General features: G+C 51.0%; 1 protein-coding gene across 1 annotated transcript; it reads right to left on the bottom strand.

The window, feature by feature from the left end:
• BATF (basic leucine zipper ATF-like transcription factor) lies at positions 1-16,604 on the bottom strand (the record flags this gene model as incomplete). Its single annotated transcript, XM_008639610.2, has 4 exons — positions 9,520-16,604; positions 4,438-4,790; positions 2,526-2,630; positions 1-102 (listed from the first exon to the last, which is right to left on the bottom strand). Coding segments are annotated over exons 2-4 (273 nt in total), but the record flags the coding sequence as incomplete, so codon positions are not given.
• Positions 16,605-16,610: the final 6 nt, after the last annotated feature.

Genomic DNA, 16,610 nt, shown 5'->3' with positions numbered 1-16,610 from the left:
TTCATGGGAGCTCAGCATTGAGGTGAAGTGCTTCATTTCCTCTGTCAGCTGCTTGATCTCCCGGCGCAGGGCAGCATTCTGTCTCTCCAAGTCTTCACTCTCCTGAGGAGACAAAACCACAGGGGCTTCCTCAGCGTGGGACCCATAGGATGAGCTGGGGACACGAGGCTTGCGGTCCTGTGCCTCTCTGCCCCACAGAATTTCCAGAATGATATATTTCTGGTAAATTCATCACAGAGCCACGCCTGGGCAAACCCTCCTCCCCCAGCTGGCCAGGCCGGGTGTGGGTGCGATGCTGGCAGCCCCAGCCACGCTCCCCGGCCTCAGCTTACGAGAATTGACTGTGGCTTGTTCCCGCCCAGGCTTTCTCGCTCCCTCTCATGCACACATACATCTCCGGGCGCTTCCCGGGCAGCCCAGCCCCCGGGGGAGAGCACGTTGAATAACCGCCGTCTTTAACCAGAAAACCACCTGTCACAGGAAACCTGTCATTGCCCTGGAAAGAAGAGACTCACTGCTTCCTGCTAGCAGCCGGGGAAAGCAGCGGCACGATGAGGAGGAAGGGGAGACGCTTGAGTCAGAAGAAAAGAGAAACTGAGGCCTCAGAAGAACTGAATTAATACTGGTATTAATGAGAATAACAACAAAGGGGTTAATAATGATGTTCAGCCTTGTCTCAACACTACTGAAAGCATCAACGCCTTTGCTACCTGTGCTTCTGCTGAAGTGCAGCCAGCTCCAGGCTGAAACACTGCAGGCATCAACTGACCATGGAGCCAGCAGCCTGGGCAGGACCAGAGGACTGGAAACTCAGCTGAGAGAGCTAAAGCAGGATGCAGCACTTGGAGGCTCTGGAAAGCTGCACCACCACATTGGCAAAGCAAACCTTCTGCTCGCCCCTCTGCTGCTACGCTGATTCCTGATGGTGCCCACTCCATGCACAGGTCGAAATGCACCCAGCAATTGCAGCAGAAGCTCACACAGCAAACAGCATCGCTCAGGTGTGACCAAACAGTTTGGAAATCATGACTGTTGTTGAACTCAGGAATTGATGGGAATCACCCAGAGGCCAGGAGTCCCAGTTTTCCCATGACTCATTCTCCTCAAAACACAAGCTAGAAAACCCTGGGGCAGATGGAGCTGGTGGCTCCTTTCATACCACCATAGCTCAAACTGAGCCATGCTTTTCTGGGAAGAACCACATCGGAGAAACAAAGTCCCTGATGCAGAATCCACCAAAGACAAAGAGCACTCAGGGAATGAACCTAGGAGCAGCACGGGGTCACTGTCCACTGGAATTGAAAAAAATCAGCAGAGATTTACCATCCATCTTCTACTTGCCTCCCTGCATTTTTTCATCTACCTGTCGGGATCCAAAATGGGCTTAGCCCACTGCCCCATCCCAATGGGAAGGCAAGGACTGTGTGTTATCAATGCTAGCTTGAGCAGTAGTAATCTCATAAGCAAGTGGTTTGTTATCTGCTCTAAGAAAAGCAGCCCAATTCTGGTTGGTGCACAGCTAGGCAGGATTTTCCAGGCGGAAGCTCAGAGCCCATTCCTACCCCTAGGATTACTGTGGAGAGAGCAGTGACCCCAAGGAAATGGTGGTTTTTCACCTCTCTCAGACATAGTTGCCCAGAGCCTTTGCTGCTGGCAGATGTAATGCAATCAGCCTAGAGCCATGTCAGCTCTAAAAGGCTCATCAGCTACTGAGAAAAGAGTGAAATCTGTCTTGAACCCAGCTCCAACTATGGGCTAAGGGCACTATGTAAGGAGGAAGGTTCAGAACTGGATTCTCAGGAATTGTTTCCAGTAATGGGAATATGGGGGAATATGAAGACTGCTAAATCAAAGGACTTTTTTTGAACATGAGCTCAACTAGCACTTTTCAAAGGATAGCCAAGCCCAGCACAGGGATAAAGATGGTTTCTGGCCACTGCAGGCTGCGTGTTCTTCATCTTTCCCACCAGTGGCCCAAAATACATTGGACTGCACTTATCAATGTGCAAAATGCAAAGTATCCCAGACCTTATGCTCTGACACTGACTACATACTCCTGCCCAAACACACACAGCCAGAAGTGACCATTCCTCCCGAAAGGCAAGACATCTAATTGTTCACACTGGGAAGAGCTGTGGGGGTGCCCACAGTGCCACAGAAAAGTACCCTTGTATGCTGTTGCACCTCTGCATAAGTGGTGGCATGAATCCCAAACCTGGGGAGAGCCAGCCCAGGTGAGACTGTGCTTTCAAAGAGCTCAGTCAGAAGAGGTTGGGAAAGGAAATCGGTGATGAAAGACTGAGAGATAAAGATGGATTCAAAACTAGCTGCAAAACTAAACGCTTCCGTGGCCGTTGTCCTGGGCTGTGTGCTCTCGCTGCAGGCGCTGACTCCTTCATCCTGCCCTGGCCTCACTTCTCCTGTCCTGCCTCCACTGAGCATCTCTGCTCCAAGTCCCAGGGGAAAAGCACATTGTCTCCTCTGAGTCCTCAGCACCAGGGATGAGAAAGGGTGGGAGTGCTCACCAAGTGCAGTGTGTCTGCTTTCTGGGTCTGCCTCAGGCGGCTCTTCTGGGCAGCAATTCGATTCTTCTCCCTCCTTTGGACTTTCCTCATGTCATCAGAAGAGTCCTAGGGAAACAAGGCATGGAAATGACTGGGTAATTCTCTCCCTCACCCTTCTTCTGTTATTTGCTGTGAAAGGGACACAGCAGATAACATCACTGAAGCACAGGACATGGGCTACACACCCTCCACACCAGTATAAAGCCGTAGTCCAGGGGACGTGTGATACTTTTAGTACCCCTGTTGCCAGGAGGGGCACATCTGACATCCTTGGGGATCCCAGAACAGCTGGGAAATGACCACTCTCCCTTCACCAACACAGAGCCTGGGATACATTTTGATGGACCAGAGTAAGGACCTCCCTCTGGAAGAAAGACAATTTGATTTCTTGTACAGAAAACATTTTCCTTTCCTGTCTCTCTGCAGGGTAATGGCTCTGCAGACATTCCAGCTCCTTGGCTATACCATTTTTCCAGATATTCAGCCTGTGTTTTCCTCTTTTCACCCCTGAAGGCCCCTCCCTTCTCCATCACTCTCCTGCCTCAGGCTTTATTTGTTGCAGACCCTCACAACACAATATGGCCCCTGCTTTCTTAACTAGACAGACTCAGAGCTTTTGTTTTTAACACAGATCTTATTTGCTCCACCTCTCTGATCTCTGTCCTTGCTCTTTTCTGGAGTCCCTTGGTAGCAATGCCTGCAGTGCTGACTGCAACACTCCCAAGCCCCTTAAGCAGGGGAGAACAGAGGTCTCCAGGCTTCAGGTCATGAGCTTCATGCACCAGTCATTCTCTGCTGAGATCTGGTCCTGCTGCTGCCTTCTGACAGTTGAAACTGTCACACAGACTTTCATCTTCTATTTTCATATTGCACTGCCCCTCTTGTGGACTCTTTAGCATTCACACCACCACTTCTCCACAAGACTACAAAACTCAGCCACAAAAGTTATCTTCCCAGCCCATCTATCTGTCCACATCCTCCCCCCCCCTCCCCCCAACCCAAGATATTTTTCTTCTTTGAACTTAACCGTTTTATCCTTGCCTTCAATACCCTGAAAATGTCTCAGATATAGCAGCTCCCACATCCTGCATCTAGTCCGGTCCCTATCCTTTGGAAAACCTTGTGCTTTATCCCTGTCTTTACCAGGATGCATTCCCATCCTTGTTTGGAAGCCAAAAATCATCTGCCCTGATGATCCCCAAGATTTCTGAGCAAAGTCTCAGGCGCTTGCTCTTGTTGCCAGCCCTAGACAAATGGCAAATGACAGATAACATAAAGTTTAGCCAGAAAAGGCAGTGAGAATACCTCAGACTTGTGTCTGTATCTGCCAGCAAAAAACCTACCATTAAGGTATGCCATGCAAAATCCCTCTGTGAAGCATTGCTAACACGAAAAACCTCTGAGGCTGAACAGTAAAGAAAGCAGATCCAAAGCAGCAGGGCTTTTCTGGGTCCCGAGTGCTGTCCACAGAAGCAGGAAGCAGGCAGGCTGCCCCTGAGACACCCTGGTCCATGGCCAGGAGGTGCCTGCTCAGGCTCCTCACTAGAGCACCGACTCACGCCGAAGCTTCCTGCCTGCCTGGCATGTATCACAGGACCCACCATGCCTGGGGGTCCTGGGCCCCCAGCTGCCCCTGGCATAGCCCCAGGTAACCAGGTCATCTCTCTCTGCCCATACCCAGCTCTGTGGCTGGAGCTTCTGCCAGGGCCCTTGGCTGAGCCCTGCATCTCTCTCCCCACAGCCATTCTTAGAAAGCTCTGCCATATTGCCCTGTGAAAACACCGACAGTGGGTGCCACCCTACTTCCTGCCCACTCGTGGCCCCCTGAAATACTCTCCAGCTGGGGAGAGCTGGGGAACAACCCCTGCTTTACCTGCTTGCTGGGAGGGGGAGACTGGCTGAAGCTGCTGGAATCACTGCTGTCAGAGCTGTGGGGCATGGCTGCTGTTTCTGGCTCCCAGGGTCTCTTCAGCTTACGTTGTGCTCTTGGTGTGCCTGCCTTCTGTCTTGCTTCTCTGCCTCTCCTCTGTCCTCCTCTGCCACCTCTGATATGGCCCTTGGTTCCCTGCTCTCACTCGTCTCGGAAGCACTCTGTCCTTCTGCGCAGCACTCCGACACTTTCGCTGCCTCTCCTCTCAGAGCCTCTGCACCTTCCCTTTAGGTCTCAGCCTCCTTGTGGTTTCTCAGAACCTTGGGGATGTAAGCTGAAAGTCACGTGGCCGGAAACTTTAAGGCAAAGAAGAAAAGTTACAGAAGAAGAAAAAAGTTTTTAAAAACCAATTTTAAAAAAAAAGAAGAAGAAGAAAAGCACATCTGGGAAAAATGAGCTTCAAAATAGCCTGAAAAACCCCCGAAAAACACCTTCAGGCAGTTGAAAAACAACGCGATGGGTTTTCTCTGAGACAAACAGCAGAGATGGAAAGGAAGAAAAGCCCCAGCTCTGGCTGTGAAACTTGGACCTTCAAAGGAGGGCAGTGCGGAGGAGGTGCCACTGGGAGCCCCAGAAATTCCAGGGACACTGTGTCCCATGCCAGCCCTGTGCAGGCAGGAGGTCAGTCCAGCCCCAGGCAACCTCAGTCACCCCAACACAGCTGAGGAAATTCCCAGGCAGACACACATCTCCCCACAACCCTCCCACCCCCTCCTGCCGCCCCCACACCATTGACGTGGGTCCCGGGGAGGGGACGGGTACCCTCAGCAGGTGCCACATAAACACTGTTAGTGCAGGTGGTTCACATGGGCATGACGAAGCACCAGTCCCATTTAAGAAGAAAGGCTCAGGGTCATAGGATGTTTGGACTGGGTTGGGTGGGACTAGTATTTTCTATAAAGCAAAGCTATTTAGCACTCTAAAACATTCATTAGTATGTCACCACTGACCCATAAAGGAATATCAGCCCTGGCAGACAAAGTGCTGTAAACATAAGAATCTATGGATCAGACCATGCAGACAGCAGCAAGGAGGAGCTGCTTTGGATCCCCTTCTTTGTTCCCGGTCTGTGCTCTCTGGGACTACTTCTATCCTTAGTACAAGCCTCAGAAGACTAAAGATGTGCAATCAGCCCCTAGGACAGCAATACCTCAGGGGTACCCTCGGAGTACCCCATGCTAGTGGCTCTGGAGGTGACAATGCAGGAGTAGGAGGTGCCAAAGCAGGGACCATTTGCTTTCTGATCTGCTCATGTCACCAGATCCAGCAGGATGAGCCACGGTCACGTGCCAACAGGCTCTCCATCCACAGACAGGACCACACGACTTTGGAGCTGCTAAGTTCTTGCATGTGCAATAAGGAGCAGATCTAGAAACAGGCATGAACCCACTCACAGTAACACACTCCTGTGGAAAACAGCAATTCCCAGTTCCCAACTTACTGAGTTTTGTTGCCTGTGGGTGTTTTGTTTGCGTTTCTCCTGCCTCAAGCAGGAACAGCTAGCAAGTCTCAGCAGCAGGGCATAGGCCAGGGCACTTGAGATGCAGTGGTCATTAGGGCAAGAGTATTGGCAGATTTGGGGTTGCAGCTGTATTGCAGCACAGAAAGCACACTTGCAGAGAAGTATGTGCAGACTTGCATGGGCACTGCTGGCATTTCTTCCCATCCTTGCCACTCATGGAGCCAACACAGGAACAAACATGGCCAAAACCAAGAACTGCATAGGGCTGGCTGCAGGCTGGGTGGTTCAGGTACATCTCTTGGCTTAGCTCCAGTAGCAAAACTACTCCATTTTGGCCTGTTTGCCCCTTTAGAAACATCCTGTGGCACTGGTGTTCTACCCTTAAGCCCTTTTATCTGAACATTTCACAGCACTGAGTGTATTTTTCCTCCTGGTGGCTATATGGAAATGCTAGGGTCCACCACACATTTTAACATGTCTGCAAGGGTTTGCTCGGCATGATCCACCCTGAGGGACCCAATTTCCTGGAATGCAGCCCCCCTGTAGCACGCAGGGCTCTTCTGGTGCAGCTGGCTCTGGAAATGGAGTAGCCGAAGGCATTGGTGAGGTGAGAGATGTTGAGTTCAGGTCTCCCAAGGCACCGGCCAGCAGCACAACCCTTGAAGGACCCATTAGCTCACTGCATCACTACACTTCCTCTGAATTCTGCAACCCTGTGCAGCACTTCCTTTCCAGGAAGCACACTGCAGGATTCCCACTCTCCCAAGGAAACCACACTCCTCTGCTGGTGAGCAGGTCTCAGAGACTGCCTGGCCTGTCCTGCTCTGCAGGCTGCTGGATGGAGGGAGCTCCTTCCTCAGAGAAAAATATCCTTATTCCATTATTGGGCAAATTAGGTGAATTCCTTCCTTTTGTATCTAGCAAGGCCAGCGTCTTGGAGACAGTTGGGAAGGTGGTGGGGCTGTTGGCAGAAGGTGGTGAGGGAAGCTGAATGTCCTGGCAGGAGCTGGACAGTTAGTGCAAAACTGTCCAGAATGTGGCTGTGGCAAAGGCTGTTCTTAGATCCACAGGAGGGAGGTTTTGAGCGCACCTTGGTTTGCCCAGAGCTGGGCTTTTCTTAACAGCTGATGAACACACCTCAGGAGAGAGCAACAGCACAGGAGAGGGTTTGGACAACTGGCCTTTCTGAGCAGGGCTAAGAGAGCATCCTTTTTCCTGCCTTGTCCAAACACTCTCTTTGCCCTTGAACTGGCCATGCTGTTAATGAATTCCTGCCACTTATGAGCAAATAAGTGTCTGTAAGTGAGACAAGTGTCTCTTGGTGGGAAGATGGGCAGAGCTTTCACAATGCTTCTCTGGGCTGGGCTGGACCCATGTTGTCTCCTCACAGGCAGTGAGATCCCCCTGCCATTTCTCTGGTCAGAGACATGACCCCCCAACCCAGAGCAGCAGAAACCACCAGTATGGCTCCACCAGCATCTGCTTACAGCTCTGTGGGAACTGCCCTGGGCACCTGCTGCAGGCACAACATGGGGAGCTGATTTCCTGCTGCCCCTGCCCAGGCTCCCCACCACTATGAGGGGGAGCTTCAGGAGCCAGTCTCCTAATCTCTGTGCTTGACTTAGGTGACTAAATTTATACTGTGAATAACATCCCCTGACTTCCTCTCTGGGATCATTTCATTTTCTTTGATCTTAATCACAGGAGCTGTGATATCATCGTCAGTGGCACTGGAAAAACTCACCAGTGCTAGGCTACTGCCATACCAGCAGCTTGATGGAGAAAGGATATTTCCAGAGGTTTTTAGGGGAAGAACAGGGCCAACCAGTCCTGTATTTGTCCCTTGTGAATTACAGCAGGCAATGCTGAAGGGAATCCGGTTCTCCCAGGACACAGTGGCTGCAGGGACTCTGGAGCCTGGGCTTAGTGTGATCTCAGCCGTGGAGAAATGGTTTGAAAGCAGCAAGATGCAGTTCAGCAAGAACAAATGCAAATGTAAAGCAAAGCGAGCTGTAGGTAGAAGATCTGGGGAGTAACCAATGGGGCAGCAGAATAGCGGGGAAAAATCCGGGGGTTGCAGAGCATCAAAAACTGAAGCTTTGCCAGCAGCAAAGGGGTCAAGTATTGACCTGGGGTTCTGGGGCAAGGCAGAGGAGGCGACTGCCTTGTGCTGCCTGTGCAGGGTCAGGACCTGTTCAGAGTCCCAGGCCAAGAAGTGAAGTAGTCTGGAAGAAAAACAATACAAAGGATAAACACACAGAAATATTGTACTAAGAGAAAGGAGTGAAGAAATTTGGCCCATTTAGCCTAGAAAAGAGAAGTTTTGGGGGTGGGAAGTGGGTGGTGAGCAAGGAACAGTCTTTCATATGTTGTAATGGAAAGGGTGGTCAGCTGCTGTCTGTGCAGCCAAAGCAGGGTAAGAAGCAACAGGCTCCAACTGTGGCAGGAAAGGTGGAGGTCTGATGTTCGAAGCAAGATGAAGTTAGAAGACCTTGGGATGGGCAATTCAGGAAAGTTATTCAAGCCCCTTTATATGAAGTGACTGGGGAGAAACCTCTCTCGAAAAAAGTCCAGGTTGAATCCTGCCTCTGTGGGATGGATTATGTTATGAGTTATGTTTCCAGGGTTTCAATAAGGAAAAATAAATTAAAAAAAAAAAACCTACTGGGATGGGTTCCTCAGAACCAAGAGAGCACATAGGGTATTTTTCAGCCAGGACCTTTGCTTCAAAACCTCTTTCCCCATGTCCCACCTGTGCAACCATCTTCCTCAGCACAGGTGGGTCCTGGAGTTTCCTTGTAAACCTGCTGCTCCAGAGCTCTTTCCTGCAGCAGGCTTATGCCAGCAACATTCAAAACTGCATCTCACCCCATTCATCCCACTCATCTTGTTTGCACAGCCATTCAGTGCATAGTGCTATTTAAAAATCCAGCCTAGACCAGTTACCAGATTCAGCCTCCTGTAAACCACCGAGGTTGTTTCTGCTTCACATGTAGCATTTTATGCAAATAATTTCTTACAATATTCGGACAATTGCAACAACGTGCTTATAATTCCCCACATAAGTTTGAAGACTTTTGCATAGAAATCAGTGCTGAGTTGAGATGTTAAGCAAATGGCTGTGTTGAACGAAGTCCCTGCTCTCTACCAGACACTTTTGCCATGTCCCGCTCTGCCAGCACATGTTGTCCTGTCTGTGAGGTGTGCAGCTTCCCCAGTCTCTGTCACCAGGGCTATTTCATCTTGACTGAGCTCAGTGCGAGAGTGAGGTTGTGCCAGGAGAGCTGAAGCATAGTCCCACCAAATTCATCCCACTTGGTGCAGAACAAACACCAATGCTTTCAGTCCTTACTCGGTGCAACCAGCCAATGTCCAGGAAACAGGTACGTTACACCCCAAATGTCTGATAAATGACAAGGGCTGTAGTCAAGCACTCAAAACTATGGAAATCCCGTAATTGAATCCCTACAGCACACTGCATTTACACCCTCATGCTGTGTAACATGCTGTGCTCTGTAGCTGCGTGGTCCACTAGGGTTTATTCCCTGGGATGGCTGTGTTACCTTCATCTTGTCCTGCAGCCAGCCTGCTCCAACATCCTGCTTTTCCATTTCTTCACAGACTCTTTCTAATGTTCATCACTTCAGCACTGAATGAGTGTTTCAGGGTTATTTATGAAGCTGTTTTCTCAGCCACCTTTTCAGGTCCGAAGTGGGGGATGAGGGGATGGAGTTATACCTATTTAACAGGGGCAAAATAAGAGACAAAAAGAAATTTAGGTCATAAGTACTCATTCATTTGGATACACATTTTGAACCAACTAGAATCTAAATTTTTCAGTGATTTTGGCACTATATAGCACTTAATTTAGCCAAACCCCAGATCCTGATGTCTGTGACTGCATCTGCAAACCTTTAGCACTTCTGTAAAGCAGCTCTGGGAAATGAGGAAGATGCAGCTGCTCCTTTGAAAGCTCTTGCTTATGTGGCTCACCGACTCACAGAGTAACTTCGAGGCAGGGGTAGACACAGACCCAGCTCTCCAGGGAGGCATCAGCGGTCTACCCAGGAGAACGTCCTTTCTTTCTGCAGTCTCTTGCTTCACCAACTTGATAGGAGCTTCCCAGCCCTGCTAAGAAAGGAGACAGCCTAGCTGTCCAACTTATTGCTCCCTCCAGCCAAGGTCCAGCCTGGGTGCTGAAGAGGTGGCAATCCAGGGCAAACTGCAGGAAATTATCATATGCACAAGACAGCTAAGCTAGGCTGCCCAGGCAAACCCATTTCTGGCAATTTCTAGGTCTTTGGTACTTGGCTTTGCCACTTTCCTGTGGGTTTTTTTTGAATGTCATTAGTAATGCATTTTTTGTGTCCATATTTTAAAAGAAGAAAACTGTAGAAAGAAAACGCCACTTGTGCTAGCTTTCCAGATACGGACACCGAGCTCCAGGTAGATGGGGTCCATCTGACTCCACTGGAGAAGAAGAGCAAGCCTGGCTAGAGCTCCCAGCTGAAGGGTTGACAGGAGGTTGGCAGGGTCAGATGTCCTGCACATACAGGAGTTTCAGTCTCAAGACACAGATTATGAGAGTTCACAGATTATGAGAGTATTTTGAAGGGATTAACCACATTCTCCTTCCCCTGTCCTGTACAGATGAACTGGTTGTGTCTTTAGCTGATCAACCTCTAATCTGTTCCTGGCAAGGACTTAGCACCTCATGAGCAAGTACTCAGATGTACACTCACAAGAGTCTCCAGGTCAGCAGATCCCAAACCCTGGTAGAGTACATCCATTCAAGGCCAAACTTTCTCTCACTGCTATCTTCACAGGCTTTGTCTACCTCCTGGGATCGGTCAAAAATGGACCAGATCACCCAGCCACGCTTGGGACACTGAAAAGGTTCAGCTATCAGACGCCCCCCAGTCAAGCAGGGTGTCTTTGCTTCCGCTGCCTGGGCTGAGCCCACCAGTTGAACTATCCAAGCGCATGGACAGGGCGTGCGGAGGGTGCAGATGTTGTCTGACGGTTTGACTCATCTCGGAGGTAGTCTCGTTCGGTGATGACGGGGAAGGCCCAAAGAGGAAGGGCAGTGACCCGTTTAACCAGAAGGGCTGATCCACCCGGGGTAGACTTACTGGTGATGGCAAGGGGCCATGGCCCCAGCTTCCTTCGTGCTTTCCAGTGTGTGCATTTCCAGGCCACACAAGAGCAGGAGAGGCACATGCGCCTGTTCAGCCTGACCATGGTGGCAGCAGGACTCAGCCTTGGGCCTCTGCTACTGCTGCAGTGAATCCAACTGCAACGACCAAGCAGCAAAAGTTGTGCTCCCAGGGGATGAACAATGCCTGATGGAGGATCTGATGTTCACTGGGCATTGGTTGAAACCATGATCCATGGCATGGGGGTGGATGGTGAATGCATCACTTGTCTCTTAAATTAATACATGACTCTTGAGTGTATTACGTTGCTGCTTCATGACTCCATTCTGAGGAAAATGTTCTTCAATACCACCCATCACCACAAAACACGTTCAAGACTCCCAAGGATTGAGTACAGCTTATTTAGGGCATGTTCTTGCAGATAGACTCTGAGACACCCACCTCAGCAGGAGATGGCTGTGAACAACACTCATGCTAGTACTGTACTTCCACCCCAATGGGATCTGCTTCACTTTTGGATTACGGGGCTGTGTGCACTGGTTTTCCCTTCTCTCCACCCAACTTCGTGGGAACAAGAGCTTCCCAAACCTTCAGCTCGTGCAGCATGGTTGGAGGAGGTGTTCAGCACAAGCAGCTGCGCTGACAGGCTCACATGCAGTGAGCTTGTGCCCAGGTGTGTGTGGTGCTTGTATAAGCAGTGCCAGAGCCCAGCACGTCGGAGGCAGCGTGGGGGAGGACGGGCAGCATGGGGCAGAGTGGCTGTGAAGGAGAGGACTGGGGAGCTGTGCAGAAGGTACACGCAGTGCCTGTGCAAGTAGCACTGAATGGCAGAGCCATACTGGCAGAGTTATCAAAGCACACAAATGGGTATAAGCCCCATCAGCCTGGACAGTGCACCCTGGCACACACAGCTCTCGCCTGCTGCCAGCTCTCTGGGAGACAACGCAGAGTCCCAGAGCAGGCTGCTGGGGGAGGCAGCAGCAGGGCTGAGCCCGTGACCCACACCTGGTCCATCCCCCAGCCAGGGCTCTTCAATGCCTTTTTGAGAAAAACACAAGGAAGGAGGCCCATGGTCCAACGTCCAAACACCAAGGGAGGCCTTGCTTAGTGCTGGCTATTTCAGAGGGCTTGTGAAGTCCCACAGGTTTCCCCAGGGGCTGGGAGCAGCAGATGGAGGGAGGGAAAGGGAGCAGTTTCAGATGATCATCAATCCTGTACTTTCCACCCTTGCATTTTGGTACCCTGGCAAGAGAGAGGCGATCTGTAATCAGCCTCCTGGGACATGGCTGCTTTTCCTACAGCTTTGTCCATGGCTGCCAACACCAGTGCCCGGACACAGGTGACCTGCAGCCTCCCATGGCACCTCATCCCTGATGGTGCTTTGGAGGTGGGATGAGGGAGAAGTGCTACACCCTAAGACATGCCAGTAGTGATGGTGCAAGGCCCTGACTTGAAGACTTGGTCCTCCTGGTGTCACTAATAGTGCCAAAATTGGTTTCAAAGAAGGGACGGTAAAAAAGAAACTCCTTGCCACCATTCTTTACCCAAACCCCAAAGTAGATGTCCAAGAATCATCCCATCTTTCATCTTATTTAAGCCAAACTTTTTAACTTCAGTTTTGGGTATCCCTGTTTTTCATATCAATATCTGATTCTTTGTGAGCCCTCTGAAGCTGTTGGCCAGCAGGGCATCTTGTCCACCTGCACAAACCAGTTTTCTGGCTCTGTGAGAAGTGTGTCAGTTTACCAGTGTGAAATGAGTTGTCTTTCCATTTCTTTGAACATCTTGTGAGGGGGTGAGCAGAGGAACAGACTTATCTCTAAGCCAGGGATTGCTCTGCACATCTCTATCATGTGGCATTTCACTGGTTTCCACTCTAAACTGGTGGGACTTTTAGTCCCTACATAGGGAAATTTTCCTGCAGTCCTAATTTAGGTCAGCACCCATCTTTGGATGTCTCCTGATTTCACAGCAGGGAAGACAGAAGCAAACACAGCAGCCCAGGGAAGCTTCCTCCCATCTACTATGGCATTACAGTTAAAAAGTATAGATGTGCTCTTCTTCATCCCATTCCTCATGTAGCCTTTCCCCACTGCTGCACAGTGAGAGGGACCCACCAACTAGCTCTATCTTGAATTTGGAGCACAGCCTTGAACCCTTTGGCACTCTCATCTAAACTTCCCAGGTGCCAGCTGGCACTTAGGGACACTCCAGAGCATGGCTGGGAGAAATGCTGAGGTGCTGCTACCCCAGCATGCGAACTCAGCTGCCGAGCAGCGCAGGACCCTGCAGCCACAGCAGACGGTTGCTATCAGGTGAGGAAATGTGCTGCTCCAAAGCCCTGCCTGAATGAGGCTCCATGTCACACAGGGTGCACTGGCAGCTCGCTTTGCTCCTAAACTTGTGCACGTAATCCAGCGACCTGCAGGTATTTAACAGACAGCGGAACAGTGCCTGCATCCACTTTACAGACATAGAGAACGCCTTGCACCTGCAGCTGAGGTAGTTAGTTTGGACCAGTGAGTTTAGCTTTGCCAGCCTGTTACACTGGCTGCATGGGGTGCCATCATGCTGCCCAGCCATAGAGCAGTGCCAGCATGCACCAGCACATGACTACCTTAGCCACTCATCCATTATCTGCTGGCTGGAGCTAGAGAGTGAATCAGGTCACTGCCTCCAGGGAAAGTCTGCACAGAAGAAAAGGGATGCCTCACTTGGCAAACACCTGCATAATGAAGCAGTGCCTCTGCCTGGCACCCACAGAGTTTGCCTCTGTCACAGAAGTCAGTAGCCCACGTACTGAGAGGCACCTGCCGATACCCACATGTTAGCTCTAGTGCAAACCCCCTCTTGCTGCTTGTCTAGTCACCAAGTGTTCAGCATCACCCTGAGATGAGCTGTCAGTAGCCATTTTATCCTCAACCAGAAACTACATGTTAGCCTGCTAGTGGCTCCACTGGATTTGGGAGCCTGCAGACCTACAGCACAGCCTTGCTGCCCAGGTCTTTCTGACAACCTCATGACATTTCAGCACAAGCAGGTGTCCAGCAAATCCAACCAGCCCAGATGATGCTGCTGGAATTGGGGCCATGGCAAAGCAGAGGCAGGAACTGCAGTGTCAGGAGTCAGGACTTCCCCTGACGGTGTCACAGATGACAACTCAGCAAGTTCATTCTGCAGAAACTAGATAACATCAGCACAAGGTGGTGGTTACTGGCAAACGATCCTGTTCCTGAAGCCTCATCTGAGACGTGACAGGCTGCAGTGAAACCTCATTGTCAAACAGACCCAAACTCTGCTTTTGCTGAAACCCATGTGGGCTTCTGGAAGTAGCTTCATGATGGTATCTCCTAGGAGCCAGGGCTGGAAAAGTGCATCACCTTGCTAACACAGGGCCTTTTTGTCTAGCAGAGTCCCTTGAACTAGACAGCGATGCAGAGCTGTCAGTCTTACCCACAGTGATCCACCTCCTGCCTTCACCACCAAATTAGCCCATCACTTTAGCTAATTGGGAATAACTTCTTGCTCACCCTGACAGATAAAGGCTCAGGGTCGTTAAGCTCTCTCACCCCACAATCACACACTGCATCTTCAGCCCAAACTCAGCCCCAGGTGATGCATGGGCTGCAAAGCCTGGTTCTGGCCTTTGTGAGCTGCTTGGTGTCTCCCTGCCAGCCTCAGCTCCATCTCCTTCACCACCTTCTCCCCACGTGTGTGGTGAGGAGCTGAAATGTGCCTGTGCTGGGCAGGAGACCCAGCCCTGTGCGGGCAGAGCCACTGAGGCTGTCACAGGCACTGAGGCTTGGGGAAGCATCACAGGCACTGGCTGTGCCTGGAATTACAGCTCAGTTGCAGTGGAGGAGTCTGCCCAAGCTGACAGGTGCTCCCAGGCTTCTGCTCCTGGGGATTCAGATGCAGAGAAAAGGCAAACTCCAGATATGATGTCATGGGTGCCAGCCCTTCCTGGTGGCCCTGACCAGCAAGACCTCCTAGCTGTAGGGAAGGATCTTTTCCTCATATGGAAAGTGTTGGTGGCAGAGGTGCTGACAGCAAGCTCCCTGCCCATGGGGCTGACTACACCTCTGACAGCAGCTGTCCTGCCTGCCTCCATCACCCCCCCTGGGAAATTATCCTGGTCACCCCACCAGCCACATGGTATGGGGAGACTCATGCCCCTAACCAGGGACAAGTGACCTACCCTGCTCTGCCCACAGAGCAGTTTCCCAAGCCCAGCAGGAGCAGGATGCCTCCATGCGAGCATGGGATGCACATGGATCCATTCCCTTGGCTTGTGCCCACCTCCCACCCTCCTGCCCCCATGCTTCACTTGCCAGCAACCAGTGATCACAAATAAGCAAAAAGTGTGCAAAGCCACTGGGAGCCAGGTGATGCTTCCAGGCTCAGAGAAGCAGCAGCTGGTTTTTCTCATTTCTCTGTGAGCATCCTGGCAGCATAGTTTTCCCTGGCTCCAGTCCTGTGCCCAGCCATGGGCCATGATGGTGCCAGTACTGCTCAGCAGAGTCTGGCACCCATGGTAATCAAAGCAGTTTCCGTGACTCTTGGTAAATATCAAGGCTGGGGATTTTTGGGGCTTGTTTTCCAGCAAGTTGAGTAGAAGAACCAATAAGGACAAAGACAAATGAACCTGTTGCCCTTGGCTCAAAATGAAACAAGAGAGACAGGTCACTAGCAAAGGTTAGTTAATACCACTTACCGCAGTGTTATGGAGTCGCCCTCAGCCCCTGACAAGAAGGGCAGAGGAGGCAATTTTCCATAGACAAAGTGAGAACAATATTGTGAAAGCTGCAAAATAATGACCTCCAAGCATCCTCTGCCCATGACCAGCTGCAAGCCAGGGGAGGGAGGGGCTGGATGCCCCCATCCCAAGGACTGCACACATACCTTGCTCACAAGGGGATGGGGGCAGTGGGTTGGGAGAGGATGAGGAGGAAAGGAAGAGGGCCACAATGAAGCTTTGGGAGAATGATGGCCTGCTCAACCTCTTCAGGATGAGCTGATTGCAGGAGAGAGGGGTGAGGAGCTGGCAAAACGCTTCTGGAGAAACCAAGTTCTTGCTGTCCATGGGCCCTGACACTTTTCAGGGGTCCAGCAAGAAGAAGAGGGTCAGGAATGCAGTGTGGAGCACTCACACCAAACTACTGTAGCTGGACTCCCAACCCACTACCCCCGCACTGCCTCAGTGCCTGGTGATTTGAGACACTTCAGGAGTGAAGACGAAAGGGTGGCTTTGCAGAGGGAACTGGGGTAGTCTGTGAAGGACACCAGAGAGCTGTTGCAAGCATCAGAACAATGGAAAAGTAACACGGCTCACCTGCCTGGCATTCAGGAAAAATATGGGATCACATTACTCTGGAGAGAGCTCTGGTCTCACCTAGTGAGTGTGAGAAGGAGCACGAGAGTTATGACCTGAATGTGGATCTCACAAAACAGAAGATGGGCATGTCCTGGAGGAGGTTGCTGGCACCCTGGAAATTCCT

This window comes from Corvus brachyrhynchos, unplaced genomic scaffold, assembly GCF_000691975.1.
Source record: "Corvus brachyrhynchos isolate BGI_N302 unplaced genomic scaffold, ASM69197v1 scaffold115, whole genome shotgun sequence".
Taxonomy (NCBI): domain Eukaryota; kingdom Metazoa; phylum Chordata; class Aves; order Passeriformes; family Corvidae; genus Corvus; species Corvus brachyrhynchos.
This window is presented reverse-complemented; position numbering and strand designations above follow the sequence as displayed.